Source organism: Dendropsophus ebraccatus, chromosome 3, assembly GCF_027789765.1.
Source record: "Dendropsophus ebraccatus isolate aDenEbr1 chromosome 3, aDenEbr1.pat, whole genome shotgun sequence".
In the NCBI taxonomy this organism is placed as follows: domain Eukaryota; kingdom Metazoa; phylum Chordata; class Amphibia; order Anura; family Hylidae; genus Dendropsophus; species Dendropsophus ebraccatus.
The window spans coordinates 42261612-42288491 of NC_091456.1; the positions used below are offsets into that span (position 1 = coordinate 42261612).

A 26880-nucleotide genomic window follows, 5' to 3' on the forward strand; every position below is an offset into this window, starting at 1 on the left:
AGTGCTTATCTATGAACTTACTGAGAGAAGATTGCAGGGTGTTGTGCTTTGCAGAAATCCTCAGTGCTCAGTCACTCCTAACAGCCCCTCCCCTCTCGATAGCCACATAATGGAGACAGAAATCCTGCTTCATCTGATGTCAGGGGGGAGGCTGGGAGATTGCTTTTTCACTACAGAAGGAAACCCTTTTGGTTTATAAAACCTATTACAGAGTTTCTTAAAATCGCTTGTACTGTTGATATTTAATGTTTTTAAAAAAATGACCCTGAAATGACAGTTACGCTTTAAAGTTCCATCCGTTCACTGTAACGCAAGGTGAGGGGCTAAACATTAATGGGAACAGAATGAAGGAGCAGGAACTCTTAGCATTATGATCTCTCAAGCAGGCCTTATGCTTTAGACCTGTGGGAGAATCCCTCCCCGTATTTAAAAGCTGGAGACCAGAAGAGACAGAAGAGCTGCACCATACATCCATACAGCCTGGGGCATTATTACTATGGAGGGCACAGCAAGGAGCATTAATAATATATAGAGGGCACAGCACATGACATCACATGTGTGGCATTGTGTGACAATAGTAGAAGATAGTATAGAGAGTAAGGATCCAAAGACAGCTGAGCAGCAAACTATGCATAGATGAGATTTGACCAAATGTATGTTTTGGTTTCCTTTTCTCTTTTGTAGGACTTCACTTTAAGCCTTGTTCTTACTTTATGGTACAGTTCTGCCTTCTAAAGACCAGCTAGTGTCATTGCATCCTGTTGTCTGAGCACCATGGCAAGCCATGATCTATATATATATATATATATATATATATATATATATATATATATATATATATATATATATATATAATAAAATGTTAAAGGAGTTAATCCTGAGCAGCCCCTTTAAAAAGATCTAACAATGACAATCTAATTTGCATCTTTATCCATCCAGTCATTTTGTATTATTATTTAGCTGTTATTTTTCTTTTACATTGATTTTGTCCTTACTGTAATTTTATACCTATAATCGGCAGCTTGCAAAACATTACATAATGTCAGTATTTCACAACATGTTTCATTACGCTAAATAAAAGGAACTTATGCCACTTCATGTATTGCACAAATATAGGACAAAGGAACAGATCTTAGAAAACTGGAGAAACGAGTAGTCATCGGAGGGGTTGCTGTAAGTAAATGTATGACTATTTATTACTTGAGCATGCTTAATGGCCAACAGAAACAGCTTTTAATCTTGCAAACTACTGTCCATGTAGGGCCGAAGGATTTGGTATTTTCTCTCTGTAAATGATCTGGTTAGGACACAGTTTAGAGAAACTATGCCTCAAAATTAACATTGCTGTAAGCAACTAAAGTTTTCACTCCACATCAAAGAAGTACACGGGTATGTACTGCTCTGCCTATGCTGGCAGGTACATATGTAGCCTAACCCTTATTCATCAAAAGTTGCATACGGCTTGATGAATTTGTGTATATTTACTGCTCTGCTTGTATTCCTATAGGGAAAATCTTAACATAAGACAGTGTTGAGTATATGGTACATTGAACTTGCTGGTAAAGATTTCAGGCTGTCACACACATATTAACTTGGAAGGAAGATCGGAACCTAAAAGATTCAAGCAAGCAATTGATTGCGCAAAATATTATGACTTTTGAACACAAAAACACATGGCATGCTATTCTATACAGTGTGCAGGCTAATTTCCCATTGACTTAAAGGGAACCTGCCACTATGAAAATGCTATCTAAGCTATTGGCATCATGTTATAGCACAGAAGGAGCTGAGTAAATTGATATATATCTTTATGGGAAATTATTCAGTATAACTTGTAAAAATACCAGGCGTGTTTTTATAACAGACGTTATTGTACGAATAATAAATCATGTTGTGTGTGAACATAGCTTAAGGCTATGTTCACACTACGTATATGTCCTGCCGCACATTTTACGTGGCCGGACATATACGTGTGAAACTCCAGCCGGGGATTTACGTAAGTTGCGGCCGGCTACGTACGGTCCATAAACTTACGCCCATAGTCTACTTACGCTTCCCGAGCGCCCTACGTAGCGATCTGACAGCGGTCTTTTACTTGGATATCTTTGGCTAGCCCCGGACACCCCACAGAACCTTTTGGATCAAAGTGCAAAAATGATGAAATCACCACTCTGTACGCATGTTACGCTACGGGCGTAAGTTACAGCATTTTCGTCCTCAAACAATGGTCTGGTTCATTTTTTACGGCGCCGCATACAATCCGGGCGTAAGTTCTTACGTAGTGTGCATTGTGCAGCCGTAGATCGTATACGTTCCACTACATAAATCTCCGGCCGCTTATTCACGGAACGCGCTACGGCCAGAAACTTACGTAGTGTGAACATAGCATTAACCTGTAAAAAGAAAAGTATTGTATATAGCTTCAGTATTTGTAAAAAAAAATGTATGAAGGATGCTATGTTCATGTGAGTCCAAATGGACTGTAGATAGCTCTCACACCGCACTATTGTGATCAGTATTTGAAAGCCAAATCTAGGAGTGGAATAGAATCAGTAAAAATAAACAGAAACATATGAAACATATGAAAGATTTATACACCTCCAATGTTCTGGACACCTTCCTGGTTTCGGCTTACAATTACTGACCAAAATGTGTCTGTGGTCTGACTGTAATGCTTACTTGTAGGTACAGCGCCTATAGAACTATAATTCCAGGATAGGAATTACAGATGGGAATACTCCTTTAGGCCATGTTCACACTTTGTATGACACCGGCCGCTCTGTGACCCGGCCGGTGATCTTTACAGCTGCTGAATTCGGATGCGGGTGCATCCGAGCGCACCAGCATCCGAATTTCCCTCTGCACACAATGAAGCGTGTGGCCGAAGCCGCACGCTCCATTGTGTGAACTGACAGTTTTTTCTGCGGCCTCTATTCATTGAATAGTGGACACAGAAAACTGACATGTCAGTTTCTTGCAGCGCCGCTAGGGATCCCAGCCAGAGTGTATATTATGTGAATACACTCTGGACGGGATTCCTTAGAAGGTACCACTACGTAAGTACCATAGTAATCACGGCCGTTGTTACAATGGCCGTGATTACTACAGAACTTACTTAGTGGGAACATGGCCTTAGGGTGCATTCACACGTACAGGATCCACAGCAGATCGGCAGCAGATTTGATGGTGCAGATTTGATGTTGTGTTCAGTTATTTAAAACGAATCTGCTGCGGATCCGCAGCATAAAATCCGCTGCGATATGGTGTGTGTGAAGCTACCCTTAAAGCGACTCTGTACCCACAATCTGACCCCTCCAAACTACTTGTACCTTCAGATAGCTGTTTTTAATCCAAGATCTGTCCTGAGGTCCATTCGGAAGGTGATGCAGTTATTGTCCTAATAAACAACTTTTAAACTTACAGCCCCATGCGCAAAGGGAGTATCTGTGCCCTAACTTTGCACCACCCCTCCGTCCCTCCTCCCCACCCTCTTCATCATTAGGAATGCCACTGAAACATTTTCTCCTGTCTGAACATTTCACAGGTGATTAACGATCCAGCCCATGTTCAGTATTCACATAGGTGGGGAATAGAAGACAATCTGCCTGGAGCATTCCTAATGATGAGGAGGGTGGGGAGGAGGGACAGAGAGGTTGTGCCAGCCTAATTCATATACAATCTAGGCCACGCCCATTGGGCACAGGCTGCAAGTTTAAAAGTTGTTTTTTAAGACAATAACTACATCACTTGCCGAACGGACCGCAGGACAGAACTTGGATTAAAAGCAGCTATCCGAAGGTACAAGAGGTTGGTGGGGGGTCAGATTGTGGGTACAGAGTGGGTACAGAGTTAAGCGTCTTATACAGAGGGGGTCATTGACCTGATAAAAACTGGGGACTGAATACAATGTCATAATTGCAATAAGGACTGACACACAACATTCAGGGGTTGTAGAAAGCTGGGTGCCAACCCCATTGGCCTCATTGGACCAGCATGTGCAGTCCCTGTCATCCACTCTGCTAAGTAAAGCCGAGCGGTGCTGAGAAGAAACAAATGTCACTATGACAAGCCATAAGTTTTAGAAAGTGGGGTTTTCCAGAGCTGATTGCACATCAGATGGTGCAAGATTAAAACTGCAATTTATCCAGATAAGCCATTTCAATGCATCAGATGTTGCCTCCTGCTTGTGCCACCAAAGATACACAATGGTGGAGATTTATCAAACATGGTGTAAAGTGAAACTGGCACCTTTCATTTTCCAAAGAGTCTGTGAGGAATGAAAAGTGGAATCTGGTTGCTAGGGGCAACGGAGCCAGTTTGATAAAACCCCATTATAAGACCTAAATTTAGGCCTATTTTGAGATACCAAATTTAAGTTATATAAGTTGTTAAATTTTACCATATTTGTTATTATTTTACTACTTTTGCACGATCAAAACAATTAAAGTGGTTATGCCATGACTACAACTTATCACCCATCCACAGAAAGAATGATGAGGGATCGCGAGAATAATACACAACTGGCAGACTCAAAGGCCATGATTAGGCCTCCGGCTGCCATAGACCCATCAGAACCCCATGATTGGGTCACATGGGGGGGCCAATGGACCATAGGGGGTGCCCCTTCCACCTGTCAACCTTATACATACAGAGGTTACTACTGACTGTGGGGTTAAACTACCGAGACCAGCAGTCTCCAGATGGTGATTCTATGCTTTCGACTTCTGAGCCCACCGAATCGCCATGAAGACCCAGTACATCAAGGTGCACTACGACAATGCACAGGTATATCATGGTGCACCAAGGAGTTATCCAGGCAGGACAGTTTATATGTGAACTGTTGAACCGTTCTTCCTGAATACCCCGTGTAAAATTCGTTGAATGTTCATTAGTGATGAGCGAATACTGTTTGGTCGAATAGATATTTGACTGAATAGTAAGGTATTCGATCTATCGAATATTATCGAATAGTTCGCCAAATATTCAAAAAATATTCGATAAGCGTTCAAATCCCCCAGCTTCCGGTTTTTACCTCCAAGTGGTCGAATAGATGTTTTTCAATAATCGAATACTTGTTTCTATAGACTTCGGATATTCGGGAGCTATTCGTATGAATATCGAATATTCGAATATTTCACTATTCGCTCATCACTAATGTTCATATTTGGTTTATATCAAGTCATAATCGTTTCAAATTCAGTGGGTTTAATAATGTTTGTACTTTTCAGGACAAAGTTTTACTGAAGATTTGGTAAACCATGTCTGCAGCCATCAACTTCTTTATAGGTAAACTATACATGTCATTTATAGCTACATACTTAAAGATACACTTCTTGTAAGTAGCTGATATTGTCGTACTACTGCAATGTATAATCAGGAACTCCGCCGCTACATTCACTCTCTATGGAGCTGCCGAAGACAGACAAAAGTAGCTTTCAGGTGCACCCTTTTCGGATGCACATACAGCCCCAGCAGTCAGACCCCCTACAATCTCATAGTTACGCCATATCCTTTTGATACTGTAGCTAGAGTATAACTTGTCCAGGTGGTAATACACCTTTAAGGGTCCTATACACAGGGGATCATTGGCCTAATAGGTTGATTGCTGCACTGTGAAAAAGACCCAGTGATCAGCTGATCAATAAGCAATCGCTCATTTATCCACTGAACAATGGGATTGTGTGACCATTCTTGTTTTATTCTTTTGGGAGTTTGATCTCTCTTCCTCAGATCAGATGTATACATCTAATCTGAGGAAGGGAGATCGTACTCCTGAAAAGCACCATCCTGTATTTTGCACTAGTGCTTTTATCTTTTAATTTACAGTATTTTGAATAAATCACCTATTTATTACTCCATAACGTGATCTTTTGGATGAGCCCTGGCCAATGCTGGTGTATGGGATCATATTTTATTCACATTTTAGGCTCACTTAGATGAGGAATCTGGAAGAAATTTACCTCCCCCACCTCAATCAATCCTGCTTAATGCCCCCATATAAAATGTAGGTATGGTATCTAAGTTTCCTCACATAGTAGGCATACTATGGTAGGTAAGTAGGTAGACCTCCAGTGGTAGGTATACACCTAGTTGGTAGATAACTATTTTGTAGGTAAGTACTGTAGGTTGGAACACCATTTATGTCCTAAGGATATTTAAACTGATATTGTCACCCCCCTACCCTATGTATAGTTCTCCGCACCATCTACAAGCTTAGGTGCTGCACATTCAATCTATAACTGTATAAAACTTGTCTGTATCTCACTAATTTCATAAGTGGATACTGTCACCTAGGTGGGTCATCTCTCTCTTGGGAAAGGGGGCACAACTGCCACGAAGCCCCACCTAGGTGACAGTATCCACTGATGAAATTAAGTGATTTTTGAACAGAAAGAAGAAACAGACAAGTTTTATACAGTTGTACATTGAATGTGCAGCATCTAAGCTAATGGGGAGGACGGGGTGACAATATCACTTTAATATGGTTGTCTCCCATATAACCCTGTAGGTATATTTAGGGCCTGCTCCTTTTTTGTGGGCCCGTGGGCAATAGAGCCTCAGCGGGCTCCTTTGTGGAGCAAATCATGTGGCGACAGTAAAACAGCAGGTCCCCTCATACATGCCCCCCTCTGTATAGCCCCCTTATAGACAGCCCCCTTCTGTGTAGTCCCCCTTATAGATGACCCCCTCAATGAAGTGCCCCTTATAGATTACCTGCACCCTCTGTTTAGTCTCCCTTATAGACGCTCCTCCCCTTCGTTTAATCTCCCTTATAGATGAGGGACAGATGGCCCCCTCCGTTTAGTCTCCTTTATAGATGCCCCCCTATAAATGGCCCCCTCTGTTTAGTCTCACTTATAGATGACCCCCTTGTAAATGGCCCTCCCTGTTTATTCTCCCTTATAGATGCCCCTCTCTTTAGTCTCCCTCATTGATGATCCCCTTTAGTTTAGTCCCCCTCTATAGATGACCCCCTCTGTTTAATCCCCCTTATAGATGGCCCCCTCTGTTTTGTCCCCCTGGAAGATGGCCCTCATGTGCAAACCAGATTAAAAAAAAAACTCACATAACAACCTGCCCCCCCCCCCCTCCTTTATATAGAAAGCATATAGTAGTTAGGTAGACCCTCATGTAGTGGATAGGTAGATTAATACCCAAGACCCCCCCCTCCCCTCTTGATAATTCCCTCCTGCACCAACACTCTGAAACTTCCCTTTCCCTGTTCCCATGATGAGCAGCTGGGTGTTCTTCCTGTGGTTCTTCCTGTGGTCACATCACTGTGCTCCCTACCCTGTTACATAACCATCCTTAGCCGGCCTAAAAGCAACCTGTGGTTTGAGGGTTTGAGGAGCATTCATACATACAGGATCATTTAACTAAAAGATTAAAGACAGTAAATATTCTGCAGATCCTGTACGTGTAACTGTACCCTAACACTACGTTTAACCTTAAAAGAAGTCCGTCTTTTAATAATTACAGCTGCAAATAATGGTTATTATTTCTTGATGTCAAAATGCCGGACGTCTAGGAAGCACAATGCACAGAATAGTAAATATAACTCAAAATAGTAAATATAGCTAAGTAGTAGGTAATTATACCTGTATATAGATAGTGATAGCGTCTACTGGCTGCCCCCGCCCCGACGCACGTTTTGGTGTGAGTCTGATTACTATTCTCTTTATATTTTTGCATATTCGCATTATGCTGCTATATATATCTGCACTTTATATTAATTGAGTATTGTGGCACCAACAGTAGTCCATCTGTAACAGCCCCTATATGTTTGCTGTTTTTATCTTTTTTTTTCTTTTTCTTTTTTTTCAGTCGTGGTTCATTGTGTATTTTTCTTTAAATGTATGTGTTTTTAACAATAATGTATATTTTATTACTTTTTGTGACAATTTAGAGGTTCACTGTTTTTTGTATTGATTTTTAACTGAAAATGAGTCACTATAGAAAGATTTTGGTCAATTTTTTGCACTGTAACTCACATTCCCAACAGATTGTTAAGAGGAATCAAAAGTAACAAATATTTTATATATATATATATATATATATATATATATATATATATATATAATTGAACCCCATTTCCCTGATTTCTTTTAGGTAGGGGTAGGCTTTTATTGCTAATATTTTACAATGTTGTTGTTAAACATCAGACCTGTAATATTTTATGTTTGTTAGTTTCTGGTTTGTTCAGTTTTGTTTTTATTTGGGAACATTTTTAATTTCATACATTTAGTTTCATACATTTTCTTTTGCAGTGCTTTTACTTGGGAATGCAGCTATGGTGAACTCAGGTAATGGGAATCTTAAAGGAGATTTATTATAGAAAACTACACATTTATCCATGCAAGAAATTTACATACTCAAAATACAAATGATAATTGAGGTTGGATACCATGTAAACTGTATTAATTGGATCTCAACTAATATAGTTCAACTTAAAAGTTAAATATTTTTGCAAATACATTCATTTAGCAAACTTGTCTCCTTTTTCTGATATAGTGTTTTTTTTTCTTAATGACAACTAGAGATGAGCGAACCGGGTTCTAGTCGATCCGAACCCGAACATTCAGTATTTGATTAGCTGGGGCTGCTGAACTTGGATAAAGCTCTAAGGTTGTCTGGAAAACATGGAAACAGCCAATGACTATATCCATGATTTCCACATAGCCTTAGGGCTTTATCCAACTTCAGCAGCCACCGCTAATCAAATGCCGAAAGTTTGGGTTCGGGTACACCAGCTGTATCCCCCACTGGTCCAATGGGCAGGCAGTGCAGGGTGTGGCAAGGTGGGGAGGAGGTGTGACCTTCTCCCGCATCTCATTTACCCTGATTTACACCTGTTCAGGAGATGGCATAGATTTCTGTGCCTGCCACATGGCAGACGCAGGTCAGGCTGGATTCACTTAAAGTCATGCGCCTCTTAGTAAATCCAGCAGGGAAATTGGGGTGGGGCCCAATGTAAGACCGATGTACGAGAACACCAGTCTTCAAAAATGTCTCCCATAATGTATAGACTGTATTGTATATATAAATATGTATACTACAGCTATATAAACCAGCCAGACCACTGCTTTTACAGCAGAGTGGTGGTCGGTAACCTAGACAATAAACTGTCAATAAGGGGAGGAAATTAGTGGGCATATCAAGAGAAACAGGCAAGTTTGCTAAAAAATGTTTCTGCAAAAATATGTAAGTTTACATGCCCTACAAGTTTACTAAAAGTCACGATAGGACAGTGATAGGACGCAGGGGAAGCGATAGGACGCAGCTGTACTGTGCAGATTGGATGTGGCTATGCTCTAAGTATACTTTTTCTGTATACCTGGCAGGCAGCCACGCTATACAGATACATTTGTAAAGTTTGTTAGGGGACCTATTAAAGTTGATTAATAGCGTTGTAACTTTTTTTGAGGTGATCAGGTCCCTTTAACTACAAGTAGATGAAGTAGTCAAAGCCTCTGGGCAGCTCTAGTCATTTCAATCAAAGCAAATAAGTAATGCTGGATCATTGTCATTTTGCTATTTACTCTGCTAACTGCTGCGAAATGCATTCAATATACTGTTTAAATATTCTTCTCACCTTCAGTTATATGAAATGTAATTGTTTCCATCTGGAAACTACTATGAAGCCTAAAATAAAGTGACCTTTCATTGCAGCATGATGTAGTGTAGAGAGAAGACCACTGTGTATGTGATGTTTTTAAGAAAAAAGCATGTTACATTAGTGATTACTTTTTTATATATAACAAAATGGCAAAGCAATAAAAGGTTTGAGGCATTAGAGTAGAAACCCTCTTCATATACAGATATTCAGTATACACTATTAGGCTATGTTCACACAATGTATTTTTTCATTTAGTAATGGCCGTTGCAACAGATTGCAACACCGGCCATTATTAATTGAAAAAATACATTGCACTGATTTCAATTAAATCCTGGCCGGAGTGTGTACACCCTGTATACACTCTGGCTGGGATTCCTTGTGGCCACTCAAAAAACTGACATCAGTTTTGTGCGGCTGTTATTCATTGAATAGTGGCCACACTAAACTGACAGTGCAGACAATGTAAAGTGTGGCTCCGGACACACTTTACATTGTCGGCTATGGTGAATTGGAATGTGGGCACACCTGTATGTGGCCGCATTCCAATGCAAAAGAAATTGCGCTCATCCGGCCGATACTGCAGTACTTCACTGACACTGACAATACATAATGTGAACACAGCCTTAAAATGTAGGCAATTTACTTTTAAGCCATATATAATACATTGGGCTATATTTCCACACATTTTGCACAATTTTTAAATGAAATCTGTCAGGTCCCTACCAGGTAAAGAGCTGCAGATACAGGCAGATAGGTGAGGAACTTCAGCTTTTAAGGAAATGCTACAGGCAGATAGCTGTGGCACTTCAGGTTCCGAGGAAAAGTAAAATTTTGTAACTCTGCAAATGGCCATCAGCAAAAGACAAAAGCATCACTTGTTTTATCTCCCTATCACCTATCTGTCTGTTTCTGCAGCTCTGTACCTTGAACAGACCTGACAGATTCCCTTTAAGGCTAAAAAAAAAAAAAACATGTTTTGGGCCGTGAACACACAACGTCTTTTTGATGGTCACTTTTTTTTGGACTCATTTTGAGCCCAAATGATGACCGTTATTTGTGGAATACTAGACATTATTTTTAAAGTTATTTGGGCTTCAAGTGATGGCTGTTCAAAAATACAGGAGTCAAACTTCCTAAAAAAGATGCGTGGCCCTTCAGATAAAAAATAATTAAACTTTCAGATGTTTTTCCTGTCTTTTGGAAAGGTTTTACAGCCCTCGTTTTGCTTTTAAGTAAATTAGTATTTTTTATTATTATTATTTTATATTATATTTAATACATTTAAGTATTTTTTGATAATTTTTCTGCCATTTTTGAGCAACAGCAAAAGCAATTGCCATTATGCCCCAAAATACACCAAAAGCATGTCCTGAAATAAAGAAAAATTTTGGCTCACAAACAGTCCCAAAGAGGTCTCCGGCTCTTTATGGACATAAAATTAATCAGACTGAACTCAATGGGGAAAAAAACTTTTATTTTGGTATTTTTGAGACTTAAAACAACCAATTTTCATTCATTGACAGCTTGTACTGCTTTATATTTTTACACTACAATGATTTATAGTGTCATATTTTGCAAGAGGAACTGAAAATATGAATCACACAATGTTCTAACCATCATGGTGAACAAGCATAATTTTACTTGACCCTTTTCTAGGAAGAAAGGAAGTGGCAGAGAATGCACCACTAATGCTTTAAAAGATTAATATTAAATAGGTCGCCTCACAATAAACATATATCACCTATCTACAGAATAGGTAATATATGTATAGTTACTAGGGACCTCATGCATGTGCCCCCCCCCCCACCACCACCACCTCCACCCCCTTGATCAATAGAACATTGGTCTGTTTAATATCCCATAAATAAGGAATGAAGCAGAAGTACACATAATTGACCACAACTCCATGTGGTCATGTCTAAGGAGGTATGGGGGACTTATGACTCTTGTTCTCAGGGGTGGAACTATTGCCATAGAAGCCATGTCAGCTACTACAGGGTCAACGGCACCATGCAGTTGAAAGTGGCCCCAACACTGTTGGCTGCCAGGCCCTATGCAGTTTTGGTTAGTGCCAGTGTTCTGTTCTTTCTTTAAAAACAGATGTAGTTGAAAGATGTGTAGAGCAAAAATCATTGGTTCCTTACCCCATCAGTCGAGTAGGCTACAGGATACCATTGATGTGGCTCAGGACATCTGCATCCTGGCATGCTGGGGGCTAACTACTGAATAGGGGACCTAAAAAAAAAGACTGTGCTCTAGCTGCCCTCCTAGTGAGGAGACCAACGTAATCAGAGGACTTACAAGGGTCCCAACCTGACTACCTACTGGGGATACATATTTACTGGTGGCACTTGCCTACAAATGTGGGAGCTAACTATTTATTAAGGGAACAAACTACCTACTTAGGGGACCTTAGGGGACCTACCTACCTACCTACTTGAAGACCTACCCTAAGGGGACAACCTCCCTACTTGGAGACCTACCCTAAGTGGATTACCTACCTGCTGGGGACCTACCATAGAGGAATACCTACCGACTGGACAGGAGAGACAGCAGCAGTGCACTAGGTAAGTATGTACTGCTTGTGATCTGTATTACCAAGTAGCTGTCATTGCGGGCATTGACTGCACCAGACAAAAGCAATTTTTGTTCATATGGGCTTGGTAAATGCAATTCTTTACATTTACCAAGTCCATGTGAATAAAAGCCACTGCTGATTGGTGCAGTCACCATGTTGACTGCAGGGACACAGCTACACAGCACTCAGAAGCCAGGTGTGGTGCATGCTGAGAGATGTAGTATCCCAGACACGCACCATCAATGAATACTAGCGTTGCCAGAAGAAGTCTGGATCATGTCACTGGAGCAGCGGAAAATGATGGGAGTGGTTGAGAAATCATATTGGAGGATTGGTTGGTGCTCCAATATGCAATATGATGACTTTTTTTTTTTTTACAAAAATCGCTAGATACCCCCTTTAATGGTTTTGTAGCAAAGCACATTTAAAGACTAGGTGATATGAGTCCTGCTAGAAGAAACTAACTCACTGTTAATTTTCAGAACCCAATGTACCTACTCTTCGTCTGGAACCTGAGAACCCAGCGTACATTGCCGGAGAATCTTTATCACTGAGATGTATGGCTGACATGCCAAGAAGTATCACTGGTTACAGCTTCTTCAAAGATGCAATACCGATAGCTAACAATTCTGCCTCAAATACTCTAACCATAGCATCTCTTTTTATAACGGACGCCGGAGTGTATTTCTGCTCCTACTACAGACAGGCTGAGGGCATAATGCCACAGAGCCCATACATAAACCTAAGAGTTATTGGTGAGTGATATACATTATAAATATAGTATATACTGATAATCTTTCAATGTGCATAAAGCAAAGATTAATCATGGTGTCTTCATAGTTTCAGTGGTATTATGATTTAATTTAACAGGATTCTCTGTTTTCAGCTTATTCAGACAGGTATTTGCTTGTTTGTGGCTATAAAATAATTGAGTTGGATAAATTATTTTCTGTGCTTTTTTTCCATAAATGAAACACTTTTATAACATCAATTTAGTTGTGTTATAAAAGTCAATTCAATGGAGGTCTTAGAGGGTACCTGTCAAAAAAAAAGGGTCTGAGTGTTTAAAACTCTAACCAATCAGTAGAAAAAGTGGGAAGAGAGGCATGCTGCCATATATTTCTCTCCACACTCTATGGGGGGGATTTACAAAGACAGTCTTATATTAGGCCCCGCCCCCTTTTTACGGCAGGATTCACTAAGAGGCGCACGCCCAGCGTACCAAATCTACACCTGCCTCAGCAGGTATAAATTTACGTCATGATTTGCACCTGCGAGCAGGCGTAAATCATGATAAATGAGGCGTGGGAGGAGGCCACGCCTCCTCCCCGCCTCATCACGCCCCCGCAAGCTCCACCAGCCCGCCCATCGGGTGAGCAGGGCGCATGGGAGGCGTACGCCAGGGAGAAGGGGCGAATCTGCACCCTTCGTAAATCCCCCCTATGTGAATGATGGGAGTGGGATAGTCTCTAAGATTAGCCATATAAAACAGAGCTGTCTAGTGTTCTCAGACCCCAACCAATCAAAACTTTTGATATATCTTTGTCACCATTTAAGGAAAGGTGACAGTGTGATATTCTATGATGCATGACTGTACAGGCAATGTGACTTTGCCATGTTAGCTATGAATTAGAAAATTTCCATAATTAGTGGACATTCCAGTTTCTTAGCAATGCCCAGCTGGTAAAAGTGTTTAAAGTCTTGTTGTTGGCTGATATAAAAAGATGGGTGAAGAACTATACTTGTCAAGTATATGAAGAACTATACCTGTCAAGTAGTGACTTTTTCTGTTGCTGAGACTGACTACATTCAGGCTGTTGGAGTAATAGCCTACTGTACTTGGGCTGGTGATGCTCAGACTCACTGTGCTCAGACTGTCAGTATTCAGGCTCACTAGATAGCAAATGTACCAGCGGTACATCGCTTTTCTTTTTTTACCATGAATAGATCGGCCTTCTGTATGGTGATGCTGATGCCGCGGTCCTATTTTTGAACTGCTCCCCAGTTCCCGCTCATGGCACCGGTGTATTCCCGGGCACCGGCCTGGCCTGAAGCACTGGAGGCAGGCCAGGAAACCCCCTTACCTTTATGACGTAGCTAAATTGATTCTAATGGAGCCACGTAACAGAGGGGAGGGGGTTTCCTCCCACTGGGGGCAGACGGGCCAGCCTCCAGTGCTTCAGGCCAGGCTGGTACCCGGGAATACACTAGCACCTTGCATGGGAACCGGGCCTCGGTTCAAAAATAAGACTGCAGCACAGGAATCCCTGTGCCGGCGCCGGTCTATTCATCGTAAAAACAAAAAGGGATGCACTATACAGTTGGTACATTCGCTTTAAGGCTAGTGGTCCTCAGGCTGAGGGTGTATCACAGCGCTCGGGTCCTCTGAAGGAAGAGTGTGGGGGCTGGTCCTACTTTTACTTGGCACACCCTCAGAGCTGGAAGTGTCAAACTCCACCCCCTCCTATAACCGATGTCCTGCTTTGCCGAGCACCCTATTACACCTCTCTGCTGCAGAACTGATTAGAGGTTCCAGTCAAACTATTATATGTAGTGCACCATGTGTTGACTAACACAGTATGAGTCCTCATGCCCATACTGTTTGACCTTTTAAGTATACCTTAAAAAGATCTGACTCTCCATTCCCCCAAAATATCATAGGCCATACTGCTATCTGAAAACATGATGAACATGAGATATTGTATTAGTGTAACTACAAGAAGGAGAATAGTCTTTGGGTCATCAACACAGTTTGCTACCTCGGGTTTATGTTGTAACTTATTTTGTTTAAAAATTCTCACTTCTCAATTATAACATCAACAATCATGTAACTGAATAACAAGACCTAATGTATAAGACAGAATAAACCACTAAAGGCCCTATTACACTTAACAATTATGGGCCTTACTTGGTCGATTACCAGGCATTCAGGCCAATAATCATTTTGTGTAATAGCGCATGTTGGAAGCAACAATAAGCTGACATGGACAATGTCAGCTGGTCATGGTCTTTTATCATGCTGACAGATCACGATTATGTCAACGACAGTCTGCTGTGCGCCTGTCCTTGCAATAGGAGCGGCAGCAGCAGACTACCGTTGACTCCAATGGGCCACCCGAACAATCGAAGGGTGGTATTCCACGGGCCGACCAGGGCCCGATTAACAATGTTTACTGGCCCTATTCCATGGCCAGACAATCGTTTATGGAGGGCTGCAGAGACATCGTTACCGATGTCCTTGCAGCCCTTGTTTCATACTTTACCTGTCAAGGCTGCAGGTCTTCTCCTTCTCCTAGCGTCCCACGCCGCAGCAGCTTCGGAGCGGCCTGTCTGAGCTGACAAACCGCTCAGCCAATCACTGGCCAGGACCTCCCCGGCCAGTGATTGGCTGAGCGGTCTGTCAGTTCAGACAGGCCGATCAGAAGCTACTGCTGCACCGCGGGACCCCAGGAGAAGGAGAAGACCTGCAGCCTGGTGAAGTAATAATGTATGATGTTTGTGAAATCGTCGGTCGCGCACCGCTATTCCATGTAGCGATGTGCGGGTGGCGACCGATGATTTTAGGTTTGAACCTAAATGAACGATCAGCCGATGAAACGATCATCGGCTGATCATTCTCTCTATTACACGATTTGGCCGATTATCGCTCCATAGAATAGGCCCCTAAGGGTAGTTCAGGACGCCCCTCCCGCTTCTTCCCACTTGCTGTCTAAAAGGGGAAAACGAGCGCTAAACTGACACATCGGCGCTTGCTTCCCCTAGACCATCGTGCCATGTAATTCGTTACTACAGACTATCTCAGCCTGATTTATACTTGTTAGCTCTGTGTGACGGTAATACCGTAACGGTCTCAAACGTACCAAATCCAACATATTATAAACCCGTCACTATTATGCAATTATTGGAAACCCACCAAAACATTATCCACCAAAACAAACACATGGGCATCTGATTCCATTATAAAATATTTAAGTCTTTATTTAATACAATTAAAAAACTTAACAAAAAATAGATGTAAATCGTGCTCAAAGAAAAACCCAGTAAACAACAACCACCTACACAGTACCCATGGGAATATGACTCAACATGTAATAATTTCACTATGTCCGATTATATAAATACCATAAAAGTTATATATATATAGCAAATGGGATATGACAGACGTAATCCTTTACATTATCTGGCCAATCATACCCAAAAGCGTATGTTACATATCTTACAACATATCCCTTGTCTTGTCAATCTAGTCACACAATTTTAATATTTTAACATATGTGCAGGTTATAAAGTTATAACATGGTCTTACCCATAACAGACTATGAAGATGGCGATCACCCCGACGTGAGTTTCGCGTATGATGCTTCCTCTAGAGCGTCTAATGTACACAACGCATTGAAAAACGGACGTTTTTCAATGCATTGTGTGCATTGGACGTCCGTCCTCCCATTGACTTCAATGCATTGCCATTGTTGTCAGTTAAATCGCGGTAAAAAACGGCCGTTATTTTTAATATAAAACCGGACGTTTTTTTATGTTGTGTGAACCTAGCCAAATCAACACATGCTTGCAGTACCTTTGCAAGTTTCTGAGCTGAACAGTGCACTGGGGGCCTAGAAATGTCCCCAGTGCTACAAAGGACCTAATTTACATATTTTACCAGATCAAATTTCTCAAAAATGATGGGACTTAGAAGCATCACAAGAGCCGCGCTGAATAGAGGAGGTAGGGGCTCCCAGGAACTCATCACATTTGTATTCACAAACCTGCTGATAGCTTTCCTTTACAGGGGTACTCCAGCGAAAACACATTACAAAGTTATATAACTTTGTAATATGCTTCAATCACCTATCTGCCCCTCTTCTCTATATTTTCCCCCTTCAACCCCCCACCAGAAAGTGAAGTAAACTTATTCTTACCTAATGACTGTTGACCCCAGGAAGCCATTTTGTGACAATGACATCATCAAGAGGGAGGAGGGTCTAAGCCCTGTTAGGCCAGCCTCCCTTTGTCAGATGACTCCAGTTGTCAGCTCTGATTGGCTGAGCAAGCTGTAAGCCATCTTACAGTTCTACAGAGTCAGTTAGACATCACAGGAGACAAAGTGCATCATGGGAAAGCCCAAACCAGGAAGTGAAGAAAAAATAAAGACACCAACTAGAGCTTCAGGGACCTGCAAACAGCAGGAAATTCAATTGGAAACAGACTCAGGAGGGATGGTAAGTGTAAAAACTATGTTTATGATTGATTGGTTTTTTTTTTTATCAGCGCCGGAATGACTCTTTAAGAAGAAAAACTGTACCTATAAACTATCTTCCTTATCTATCTATCTATCTTTTTTTACAGAACCTCTACCTGCTCCAACCTTATCGGTTGAACCCCAGAAAAATGTCTTTGTTGTAAATCAATCGGTGGTTATACGTTGTAACGTACTGGCAGGACAAAGTGCTACCGGAATCGCCCTGTTTCTAAACCAAAGTATACTCTACGAGGCGGATAATTTTGGAGTTTTAACTCTGGCTAATGCGCAAAAGAGAAATAGTGGAGTCTATAGTTGTAACTATAGGAATGATGTATTGGGGCGTTCAGTGGAATCTCATCCTAGCAATCAGGAGACTTTGGCTGTGATAGGTACTGTCAATATTTCAAAATCATTTTACCATTTTTTATAACACATTCTGCAGTATAACAGATTATAATATATGCAGTATCAGATTGGGATACCTTGGGCCAGACTCATTTAGTTTTTGTTTTAGTTTCAGTTTTCCACACATAATGCTTCCCAACAACTGCACTTTTAAAATATTTCAGAACTTAAAGCGAATGTACCACCAGGTACATCACTTTGTTTTTTTTACTGAGATTGGCGCCAGTGGCATGGTCTTTTTTTGACATGCCGCCCAGTTCCTGCGGACGGTGCCTGTCTATTTACAAGCACCAGACCACACTGGAGCATTGGGGGCAAGCCCACGGACCCCTGTGCGACAAAACCCCTACCCTTTGTGACACGGCTCTATTCAAATCAGTGGAGCCACGTCCAAGAGGGGAGGGGAGATCGTCACACTGAGGGCCGGCGGGCCTGTCTCCAGTGCTCCAGGGCAGGCGGGTGCTCGGAAATAGACCAGCAGCATGCGCAGGAACTGAGCGTTGGTTAAAAAAAATGACCGCACCACCGCCATCCCCTTGCTGGCAGCTGTCTGTTAATGTAAAAGAACAAAAACAAAGTAATATAACTGGTGATACATTCACTTTAAAAAAAACACTCAGTTACCGTATAGCAGAAGATACTGGTTTTGATCTATTTTGTGTCTGTCATTGAGGAACACTGTTTACTTATGAATATGTGGCGAATATAATCCTTTATGATTTAGGACCAGTAATGCCACCTTGACATTTTCTGGACAACTTACTGTATCATGTACAGATTATGTCTTTGGGCAAATTGCAAACCGATTATAAATCAAGAAAATTATACATGATATTCCAGAATACTGAAATTAACATGTTGGTTTATTTCATTGTGAAATGTAAAATTTGTACAATTACAATAATAATAATGTGCATAAAGTCACAGTCCTGTCAATTATTTTTATTTCTTTTACAAACACTGGAAAAAGTACACTATGAAATGTTCTACATTATAGTAACAATCATTATGTAGATGTTTAAGAATTGGATTATAAAAAAGTAGGTTTTGCAACAGACTACTGTCACCTATAAACAGTATAACGTAAAGGTTAGGCTGGACTCATACTATGTTTTTGCAATCCGTTTTTTGAAAAAAATTGTGTGCATCCATTTTGATCCGTTATTCCGTTAAAGAAAAAAAAAACAGATCAAAATGGATCAGTTTTTTTCAACATACACAAAAGCGTAGTCAACCTCACTTTTGTTTCTGTTTAAAAAGAATAGATCCCTTTTGATCTTTTTTTTTTATAATGGAAGTCAAGAGAAAGACGGATCAAAATGGATGCACACAAATGCATATCTGCAAAAAACAGATTGCAAAAATGTAGTGTGAACCCAGCCTGATCATTGCTGACGTTTGTCTTTCAACATGTTGAAAGACAAACGACAATAGTAGCAGCGATCTGCTGCCGTTGCTCCATGGAATAGGGCTGCCCGGAAGATTTAGCAGCTCCTCGCGGCCTCCACTGCACTTACCTGCTCGCGCCGGCCGGGAGCGGGGAATGAAGAGCAAACGAGAGCACTGCTGACATCACTCGTATGCTCCTCACAGTTGCCCGGTGTAATAGGGCTTTAGTTGGAAGTCTTCAGTCCTTTGCTCCTTATCAATACAACTCTGTTCAGCAACAGCTTGCTTATTCAGCTCTCACTCCATACAAACTCCTCCTCATCATGATTGTACTGGAAAAGGGCAACAGGTATCCATATACCTTATACTAAAGACAGCTAAACCCTCCACCATACATTTTATAACGGCCATACATTTTATAGTTTTGTCGGCTATACTTGGCACTCGAGTCTGTTCCAGCCAACAGTGTAAAGTTTTTAAACACAGTAACGCTCAACAGTGCCCATACACACTAGACAGATTCAGACTCTTCAGAGATGTCATGGGGAAAAAGAATTAGATGTTGGATGGGATGCATATATTTTCATAGCTATATTCACTTATTATGTCACATCTACTGTTTGTGGGGTCTAATGCCACCTTGCATCTGGTTCAGTAATATACGATGCATTGGACCCCAAACCTCATTGCATGTATCATACAGTACTACTTTAATTTTTCAGACCTACCTCCAACTCCAATTTTAAGGTATACAAATAATGTTCATAACCAAAGCGGACAAGTAGAGATTGTGTGCGAGATACCAAATCCATCGTCCCTAATCCATGGATATCATTTGTATCGGAACGGAGGGGAAATTATCACAAGTAGACAAGCAAATCGGTTCGTCATTAACTACACTCTGGAATTTGATGGATGCTATTCCTGCCGAAGCTTTGTGGATATACTGGGAGAGGAAATCCTATCACCTAAGAGCACTGAAGTTTTCTTGACTTTAAATGGTGAGTTACCAGAGTCCAAAGAAGAGCCTGCAAACAAACCATAGTCCATTATAAAATAGTCTAGAAGCCACCTGAAAGTTCTAGCTTTAGTGATCTACCTTCACATATAAGCATGTAAGCAATAACACTTCTTCTTCCCAGAGGTGTACCTTGTAGCTTCTGAACACCTTCACCTACCATATGCAATTTACTGGTGTCTCCCCATGTGGTAGAGGGCATTGCTTGACCCAGGAAATAAGACCTGGATACGACTGCAACCTTTGCATTACGCCAAAATGTTGCATTGACATGTAATAGATCTTCAAAATTCCACTTGGAAGTATTTTCTTCTACGTATCTTTTTAGGATTTGTGGCCATTGGGGGGAAGGTTTGGTTTGGTGAGACATGCACCCACTTGATATATTTGCCTGCTAAAATCTGTGCCGCTGGGGCTCTTTTTTGTATCACTATAAGGCCGGGTTTCCACAACATAAGACACAAGCCGTTCTGTGACACGGCCTTGTCACAGAACAGCCGGTGTCCAAGAAGTTAATCCTGGGTGGTACTGCAGTACCGTCCGGATGAACTTCATTTCTTTTGAATTGGGATGCGGGCGCATTCTAGTGTGCCAATTCCAATTACCCATAGTAGGCAATGTAAAGTGCGGCAAGAGCAATTTGCAACAACGGCTTTGATTAATTGAAAACATACGTTGTATGAACTTCGCCTAAAAACAGTGACAGACTCCATTACAAGTTAAAGGGGACAATATGGTTCTGCTTTTAACAAAAATCACAATGGCAGGGACTTCCACTATCCAGTAAACAATGCCATCATTATTTTTATCTCTCTCTATTTAGAAAGAAACAGAAGAAGCTGTCAGGAGCAAGATTCTCCAGGTGCCATTGGCCTCTCAAAACAAGGTAAAAATAACAATACGAGTTATGGTAATCTTTAACAATCTGCCAGACAGACAGAGCTATGAAATATCCCATGCCCCTTAATCCCTTGCTGGGGTAGTCTAATTTAAAACACCTACCCATTATTCACATTATAGGACATAAGCAGATTAGATTGCTGGGGGTATATTGTCTATGAAGCAGCTAGAGTCACCGAGTACAGTGCTCAACTATCTTTGGCAGCACTTTACACAGTGAATGAAGTGGTGACACACATTCTCACCTTCTGCTCTATTATGAGGTGTAGCACTTTACCCATCCTCAGTCAGGTCCCCAACAGTCAGGTCCCCTGAGATCTGACACATCTACTATAATGTGGACAAGGGATACTCAAGTTATCTGCTATCAGGGCAGTTTCTAGGTAATGTCGCCAACAGGATGAATCTCAACCCACCCATTCCTATCTAAAAGCTCTCCCCCCCCCCCCAAACACACACACACACACACACACCATCTAAATAATACTGACAACAATAATAATGTTCCATAACTAGATCAATATAGATAACCTATTTGTACTCCAATTATAAAATATACCAATTGCCAAATTAGTAGGTTTACACACTGTAGAATAGAAATTTTTACCATGTAAAGTTACAACTCCCATAGGTCTTAACCATGCCCCCTGGAAATTAAAGGGGTATTCCACAGTAGCATTAACAGTAGCCACATTTCTCCTATCGGTAATATCCCCAGTAAACAGGTTCCTCCTGTGGGTAGTATTCCCAGTTGGCAGGTACCCCTGTAGGTAATAGCATAATCCCCATGCTTGTGCTGCAAATCAGAGAAAATCATGTTTATTGCCATGGAGGAGGGGATAAACAGGTCTTCCGGTAGGACTTTTTTCCAGGTTGACCAATAGATTAGTTATGCTTAAATCTTTCATTCTTTTCATGAGAAATGGCAAATCCAACTCTGAATGTTTGTTTGTTATAGGTGTCAAGTTATATGGAAGTGTACTCATTGGTAAACTCCTTGTGGTGATTTGTATACTGCTGTATTTTGGGATCTACCTACTTGTAACTCACATACGGTATGTTCACAATAGAGATATGTGATTGCTGAGTCATCTTATTTTCTGCTGAATTATAATAGATATGATCTGAAGACAGGGGTGCACAACAGGCGTGATAGTAGGCGCTAATCCGGAAGGGTAAAAAGAAGAAGAAGCAGAGGCCATAGCACACTGGTTAATATGCAAAGTGAGTCTAAATTTATTTACAGTGTGACTAGAGGTCAAGTATCACAGCACATAACACAGCTTCAGGGCAGCGAGAGGAGCAAACTCTGACACATAGTCGCCTCTGTGACGTTGAAAAAAAAACCCGGGCAGGTCGAAACGTCCATTTGTTGCATAAGAGCCAATTGTCATAAAGAAGCAACTGCTGCATTGCACCATATCGATGCTACTGTGGATAATTTGTACCTGGTTTGACCTCTAATCATACTGTTAATAAATTTGAACTCACTTTGCATGTTAAAGGGGTAGTGCAATGCTAAACAATTATTCACTAAATAACACACATTACAAAGTTATACAACTTTGTAATGTATGTTATGTTAGTGAATGGCCCCCTTCCCCATGTTTCCCCCCACCCACGCTAGACCCGGAAGTGTAGTGCTCTATACTCACCTGATCCGTGTCGACCCCCGTCCGCCATCTTGTCACAATGATGTAATCTTCGGGCCGCGTCATCAGCTGCTCAGCCGCGATTGGCTGAGCATAACCCGAAGATGACATCATTGTCACAAGATGGCGGACGGGGGTCAACGGGAGTCTGGTGTGGGTGGGGGAAACATGGGGAAGGGGGCCATTCACTAACATAACATACATTACAAAGTTGTATAACTTTGTAATGTGTGTTATTTAAAGAATAATTGTTTAGCGCCGCACTACTACTTTAAACAGGGTGCTACTGACTATAATAGATGCATATTACTGTTACTCACCATACAGTCAGTGATGAAATCCGCTCTGGATAGTGGGAAGGCTACACATCCTTAGTACAGCAGAGCTGGGAAGAAGCGCTCTGTAAGCTGCAGTTTATATGTCTTATGTATATAATATATATTCCTGACATTGGTTTAGCAATAATTCTATTAAAATCCACTTCTCAGCTTTTCAATTTGTTATCAGTGTATAATTTGTAGTCTTTCTTTCGATGCCCTCCACTCCGATAAGCTTTAAATATCAGATATTATTTTATATCAAGGGAGTTTAAAATGTATAAGGTTAGATTCTTAGGTTGCCTTCACACCTACCAACTCGCAGCGTACACGCTGCGAGTCGGCTAGGTCCCGGCAGATCACTGTCACTACATACAGACCGCTGCATGTATGTAATTCTGACAGCCGCTTAAACCCTTCTGATGCCGCCCGCCTCCCGCTCCGCTCTGTATACATACCTCCTCGCTCCAGGGGGTCCCGGCGTACTGCTCTCCCGCCCGGCCAATCAGTGTGTTGCCCTGCCGCAGCCACTGATTGGCCGGGCGGGAGAGCAGTACGCCGGGACCCCGTGGAGCGAGGAGGTATGTATACAGAGCGGAGCGGGAGGTGGGCGGCATCAGAAGGGGTTAAGCGGCCGGCAGAATTACATACACGCAGCGGTCGTTCAGACCGCTGCGTGTATGTAGTGACAGTGATCTGCCAGGACCTAGCCGACCTAGCCGTTATTAACGCTGCGAGTCGGTATGTGTGAAGCTACCCTAAAACTGAATGAACCACTAGTACATTGCTTTGTGTTTGTTTACATGAACAGACCAGCACAGGGATGCTGGTGCCACAGTCCTTTTTGTGAACTGCCGCCCTGTTCCCATGCACAGCGTCAGTCTATTCCCAGGCACCGTCCCGGTATGAAGCACTGGCATTAGATTCATTGGAGCCACGTCATAGAGGAGAGGGAAAGGGAGATCGTCAATACAATTTTTGTGTTTTAGTTTTACACTTGTATGACCATATTTTTTTTTTATTTCAGCCATTTTTTTACCCCAAAATGACCGAAAGTAAAAAAAAAAATTTTGATTATTTTAATAATGGCTGGTTTTCCATTGACAAAAATGGAACACATTATCATAAAAAATCTGCAGATTTTTTACCCAAAAAACACTGTTTTAGGCGATTTTTGACACAACGGCCATGTTTTAATAAATAAGTGCGGCAAATAATGTTCATGATTATTATTTGCACTTGTCAGTATAAAACAACGGGTATTTAAAGAACACTGGCTCTTTTGCCAAAAAAGACGTTGTGTGGTCAGGTATTTCATAGCAAAAAAAAAAAAACAGTTCACACAACTTCATTTTCCTGCCATTTTGGGGGAGCTCAAAATGATGACCATCAAAAAATACCACTGAAAAAGACTTTGTGTGATCATAGCCTATGCTTGAACATAGTCTAATTCTCTGTCATACACTATAAAGTGGCCAACCTCTTTAATAACGGCCATTGTTGGAAAACAACAGCTGTTATTTGTTCTTATTTTGACATTGTGGGAACATAGCCTAAGTCAGCTCCGCTAAACTTTGTACAGTGTTATTCCATTATTATTCCTCCTGGAACTGTTGGACAAATTAGCAATTGACTTTTACCATTTGCCTTGTTATTTGGGTGGCTTCTCACAATCTAATTCAATCCAATATTGGACACTGTCAGAGAATGTAGGGGCGTCTCCCTGTGATATGAGAAATAATAATTTGCTTTTACATTTTTCCATTTACATATGACAGAGGAACAGCATAATAGAGAGGTAAAGAAAAGCCTCCAGAATTATTATTTGATGGGGCATAAAAATCTTTTGCAAGAGTAAATGTGCACAAGGCAGATTTGCTCCAGAAATTTCTGCAATTGCCCCATTTATGTGCATGGGGCTTCCAGCAACCCATGCACTTTCCACCACAACAACCCATTTAGATCAATGAAACTGTTTTCAGAAATTTCACCACTAAATCTGCTATATGTGAACCTACCTTTAGCTGAATTTAAAGAATCCACAAGGAATTAAGTGGCTAAATTCAGTCTTAAATAGGAACCGTCACTTCAACAAACCTTGCATAAATTACAGTACAAGTGTAAGAAATGTCCAGTAGCCTGGTGTGAACTGGGCCTGTTTTTACTTTTGTGTGACACACCCCCTTGCTTCTCAGCTTCCGGCAATGCAGAAGTAACACTCTGCTCTGCTAGACTTGATTGCTGCAGTTGAGCAAGTCTTTTGATTGACATATTCCTCTCACTGTCCGAACCTTGAGGATCAGAGCACCGGTCCAATGGGGACCCAGACTGGGCTCTTGATCCTCATAAAAGTAAGCTGAGCCAGTCTCTTAACGCTGGCTATTAAGATTCATATCCTGATCCCAGCTCGCCCTGTCTATTCCTGCAATCCCTGTTTCTAATTCCTCTGCTTGCTCAACTTGTTACCTGAACCTCACGCCTGACCTTTGCCTATCCGATTGTTTACTGATTTTGTACTGCATCCTAGGGCCTATTGAGGCAAGTAGGTAGGGACAGTGGGTGGGTTCAGACTCAGGGCCCACTGTAGCATCTTGTCCCTCCCTCCCCTGTCCTGACAACAAGCTAATATAACAAACTTTGTTATATACCTTGTCAGACAAACATGTTTCCTTCTCTTGTTATCAAGCATCGTTCCACTCCCCTTGCTTGTTTTGATATGTTGCCTTTTCTTTCTTTTTTCACAGAAACAAGAATTCTGAGACAGAGGATTTGTCATTTCACCAATAATGAATACTAATCTAAAATTTTAGACATTTAGATGTTAAGTTTTTTTAACGACATGGCCTAACCACACGATAGTTCATCAATGTCCATCAGCGAAGTGCCAATCCAAAAAAAAAAAAGGAAGCCAGGTCACCAGAGGAATGAAGAGTCCCGTTTCATATTGCAGTTACAGTTATGTATCTGAAGTCAGCCAGATGCCCAGATGGACTTTGCAGCTGGTCAATTCTTGTGGATTAAACTAAAAGCCCCACAATTAAGGAATGGAATCTCTTGGTCTCCAAGGGAAAAAATAGGAGAAAATATAGTAGGACAGATAGTGGGAAAAATTGTATAAAAAATATGCTGAGTATGGAATACAATGTGCAATAACTAAAAGTATAATTGGCAAACTTACGTTGTTTTGTTTTGTTTTTTTAATTTAGTGTGTGCTGGTTGTTCCACGTCTCTTACCCAATTTTTTTTTTTTGTGTGTAAGCTTTTGCTGTATATATGCTTGAAAATTATATGTAAATGAGTGAAAGAAAAGTTTATTCTTATACATTTTACTGTCATTGTAAATTGTCATTGTTGAGAAAATCAATAAAGAAATATTTTAATTTAAAAAAAACCTAGAGAAAGTTGTTGCAGCACACTGTTAAAAGCAATATTTTACTGAATCAAAAGATTAAAAGTCCTGATGCTATTATGATCTTTTGACTGATGCGTTTCTTACCTCTCAAGGGCTTAGTCGTAGACTATGACTAAGCACCCAAGAGGTGAGAAACACGTCAGGACACTATGGCCGCATCATGATTTTATCAAAAACTGCTCAAAATTCATGGCAACTACGGCTAAAGCACAGATGAAAATAAGAAACAGCACAGGGCTACAATATGCGGTAGCCACATCATGTACAACCAACCTACATGTATTAGATAAATCAACTGTTTCTGAAATCTAATGTATTCTTTCAAAATTTTGTTCAGGTAACAAACGGCAAACA

The 26880-nt window shown here is 41.1% G+C and overlaps 1 protein-coding gene across 2 annotated transcripts; it reads left to right on the top strand.

Moving 5' to 3' along the window:
• Nucleotides 1-1096: 1096 nt before the first annotated feature.
• LOC138787062 (B-cell receptor CD22-like) lies at nucleotides 1097-26438 on the top strand. Of its 2 annotated transcripts, none has more exons than XM_069964185.1 (9): nucleotides 1097-1173; nucleotides 5229-5286; nucleotides 8268-8303; nucleotides 12677-12949; nucleotides 17538-17822; nucleotides 19950-20228; nucleotides 21069-21131; nucleotides 22104-22200; nucleotides 25859-26438. In XM_069964185.1, exons 2-9 carry the CDS (start codon nucleotides 5259-5261, stop codon nucleotides 25899-25901), a joined length of 1104 nt encoding a protein of 367 aa, XP_069820286.1. In that variant the 5' UTR covers nucleotides 1097-1173; nucleotides 5229-5258; the 3' UTR covers nucleotides 25902-26438. The 2 variants fall into 2 exon arrangements, with proteins under 2 accessions (XP_069820286.1, XP_069820287.1); XM_069964186.1 differs by having other exon boundaries at nucleotides 1116-1183.
• The last annotated feature ends 442 nt before the right edge of the window (nucleotides 26439-26880 follow it).

Coding starts and splice junctions, on each gene's coding strand:
- LOC138787062 (XM_069964185.1), top strand. CDS start 5,259: ATGTCTGCAGCCATCAACTTCTTTATAG. Junction 17,823..19,949: donor GGAGACTTTGGCTGTGATAG/GTACTGTCAATA, acceptor TTAATTTTTCAG/ACCTACCTCCAACTCCAATT. Junction 21,132..22,103: donor CATTGGCCTCTCAAAACAAG/GTAAAAATAACA, acceptor TGTTTGTTATAG/GTGTCAAGTTATATGGAAGT.